The sequence below is a fragment of the Harmonia axyridis genome, chromosome 1 (assembly GCF_914767665.1).
Source record: "Harmonia axyridis chromosome 1, icHarAxyr1.1, whole genome shotgun sequence".
In the NCBI taxonomy this organism is placed as follows: Eukaryota; Metazoa; Arthropoda; class Insecta; order Coleoptera; family Coccinellidae; genus Harmonia; species Harmonia axyridis.
The window spans coordinates 45,715,396-45,718,293 of NC_059501.1; the positions used below are offsets into that span (position 1 = coordinate 45,715,396).

Consider the following 2,898-nt stretch of genomic DNA (forward strand, 5'->3'; position numbering starts at 1 on the left):
ATGGGGCCATCTAAAATCATTAGTTTATACCACTCCAGTAGAAAATGTGGAAGACTTGCGAAATCGGATCATTGCTGGGTGTAACTTAATAAGAAATGATCCTGGTGTTTTTGAAAGGATTCGGCAGTCAATGAGGAGAAGATTGGATGCTTGTATGCTGGCTAAAGGTGGTCATTTTCAACAGTTTTTGTAGGTTGAGTTGAATTTTCATGTAATTTTTCATAATAAAATGTTATTATCTGAAATTTTGTTTCCCCTATATCTTCGAAACAAATAGGTTTTTCAAAAATCATCGAAGGACAAAATATTCTTCGAATAGTCCAAGGAACAACCCCCTGAATTTTTGCCGCATGTTTAGGAAACACCCTGTATATTAAATTGTATACTATATGTATATGATAATATAGAAGACTTGAAAAGAAATGAACATTATCATTGCTATACAACTAGGAATGCAGAGAATCTAGTTGTGCCCTACCACAGAGTATCATCATCCCAGTTAAGTATTAATCATGAAGCATTTCAGATATATAACGGAATATCGGAATTTTTGAAAAAAATGACAAGGTCCAAATTGAAAAAAGAACTGAATAAAATTTTGATGAAGAAAGCATATTATTCAATCGAGGAATTCTGGAATGATAAACTCTTATGTATGTGATTGTTTGTTTTTTTGTGAATATTGTTGACTCATTTTTTAACTTTAACTTATTGATATAATTATTTTCATCAAGTGTTTGATTCACGTTTTTATGTAAATATATTATTTATACTGACAACCCATGTAATCATGTTGATGGGAAGGTTATTCATGAGTATTTGTACTTGGTGAATAAAGTTTATTATTTGGGATATAAAATTGATAGGGAAGGTCTTCACACAAGTGAGAATAAAGTCGCGGAATTTTGAAGGTCCAGAAACCAAGTAACATTACTGAATTAAAATCATTTCTAGGTATGGTAAATTATTATGGAAAATTTATCCGAAATATTTCTTCGATTTTATGTCCATTATATCGTTTGTTGAGAAAGGATGTAAAATGGTTTTGGTCGAAAGATTGTGACCAAGCTTTTGACAGAATCAAGTTATTGCTTAGTTCAACAGAAGTTTTGGTACATTTCAATCCTGAATTAGATATCAGATTAACAGTAGACGCTAGTTCACAAGGCTTAGGGGCTATTTTAAGCCATCAATACCCATCAGGAATTGAAGAACCAATTGCTTGTGCTTCAAGGTCACTTTCAAAAAGTGAAAAAAATTATAGTCAGATAGAGAGAGAAGGTTTAGCTATTATTTTCGGCGTACATAAGTTTCATCAATATCTTTATGCGAAAAGATTTAAGTTGATTACAGATAATAAACCTCTGATGACGATTTTCGGACAAAACAAGCCAATCCCTCAATTTTCTGCTAATAGGTTGAGGCGTTGGGCTGTGATTCCATCGAATTATTAATACGAAGTCAAATACGTCAAATCGGAGAATAATACGATTATCGGAATCCGAATCCGATAGTTTAAGTAACAATTTTTTAACAAATAGTGAAGAAATGCCAATAAACCTAGATGAAGTTGAAAGGGAAACTGCCGATGATAAAGGGTTGAGTCAGGTCATTCAATTTATGAAGATGGGGTGGCCAAAGTACGTTAGTAACGATATGATTTAACCATATTTTTCCAGACGTTCAGAATTTGCAGTGTCTAATAAATGTTTATTCTGGAATCATCGCATAGTTGTTCCAGTAAAGTTATGACATATTTTTCTCAGAACATTGCATATGACGCATTTTGGTATTGTTAAATCAAAAAATATTGCAAGGGCACATTTTTGGTGGCCAAATCTTGATAAGGATATAGAAAATTATGTTAAGCGGTGCGAAAGTTGCAGAAAGAATTTATCTAATCCCGCTAAGGTTCCGTTGGCAACCTGGTCGTGGCCAGGTGAAGTTTGGGAAAGGTTACATATTGATTATTTTGGACCTTTCTCCAGGAAGTATTATCTGATCATATTAGATGCGCATTCGAAATGGGTCGAAGTTTTTGAAACTTCAACGACAAGTTCGGAAGCGACGATTAAGATGCTTAGGAGTTGTTTTGCCAGATTTGGTTTACCAAAAACGGTAATATCAGACAACGCTGCTCATTTCACATCTGAACAGTTCGAATTTTTTTTTTTGAAGAATAATATTAAGCATGTTTTGATCCCACCATATCATCCAGAATCTAATGGTGCAGCTGAAAATTGTGTAAAAACAGTTAAAAAAGGTATCAAAAAGGCTATGAGCGAAAAAACCTCTGTAGACACCAATACAGTTCTTTCTAGGTTCCTTTTTGACTATCGAACTACTGAACATTGCACTACCGGAGTAAGCCCTGCTCAAATTATGTGCGGTAGAAACTTGAGAACAAGATTCAATGCTCTGTTGTATAAACCATCTAAAGAATTAGCGAATAAGGTACATTGTAAACAGCAAGATCAAAAGAAAGTTCATATAGGAAAAAATTCTGTCGATTACCAAGTAAATGATTTAGTTTTGGTGAAAGATTATCGAGACGTTAATTAAACAAAATGGATTGAAGGTAAAATTAGGAGAAAAATTGGAAGAATAACATTTCTAGTCCATATTTTAGAGTTGACAGATGTTGGAAACGTCATGCTAATCAATTGAGAAAAACTTCAGAGAATATTGTTTACCCATCGAAGAGAATTGTTAGTGAATTTGAACAAGAAACAAAGAATAAAAATGTATGTGAAAATGATGAAAATGTATTTGAAAGTAATGAAAATGTATTTAAAAGTAATGAAAATGTAATATTAGATAAGACTGACAGACCTAAGAGAGTGAGAAAGCCTCCGGAGAGATTCTAAGCTGAATAATGTTTGATGGATATATGTTTTT

At 32.9% G+C, this 2,898-nt stretch overlaps 1 protein-coding gene across 1 annotated transcript; it reads left to right on the top strand.

Moving 5' to 3' along the window:
• Nucleotides 1–1,776: 1,776 nt before the first annotated feature.
• On the top strand, nucleotides 1,777–2,562 carry LOC123671029 (uncharacterized protein K02A2.6-like). The gene has a single exon (XM_045604672.1). The coding sequence runs from the start codon at nucleotides 1,777–1,779 to the stop codon at nucleotides 2,560–2,562; it is 786 nt and encodes a 261-aa protein (XP_045460628.1).
• The last annotated feature ends 336 nt before the right edge of the window (nucleotides 2,563–2,898 follow it).

Bases quoted from the DNA above. Each gene is read 5' to 3' on its own strand.
- LOC123671029 (XM_045604672.1), top strand. From the start codon at position 1,777: ATGACGCATTTTGGTATTGTTAAATCAAAAAATATTGCAAGGGCACAT.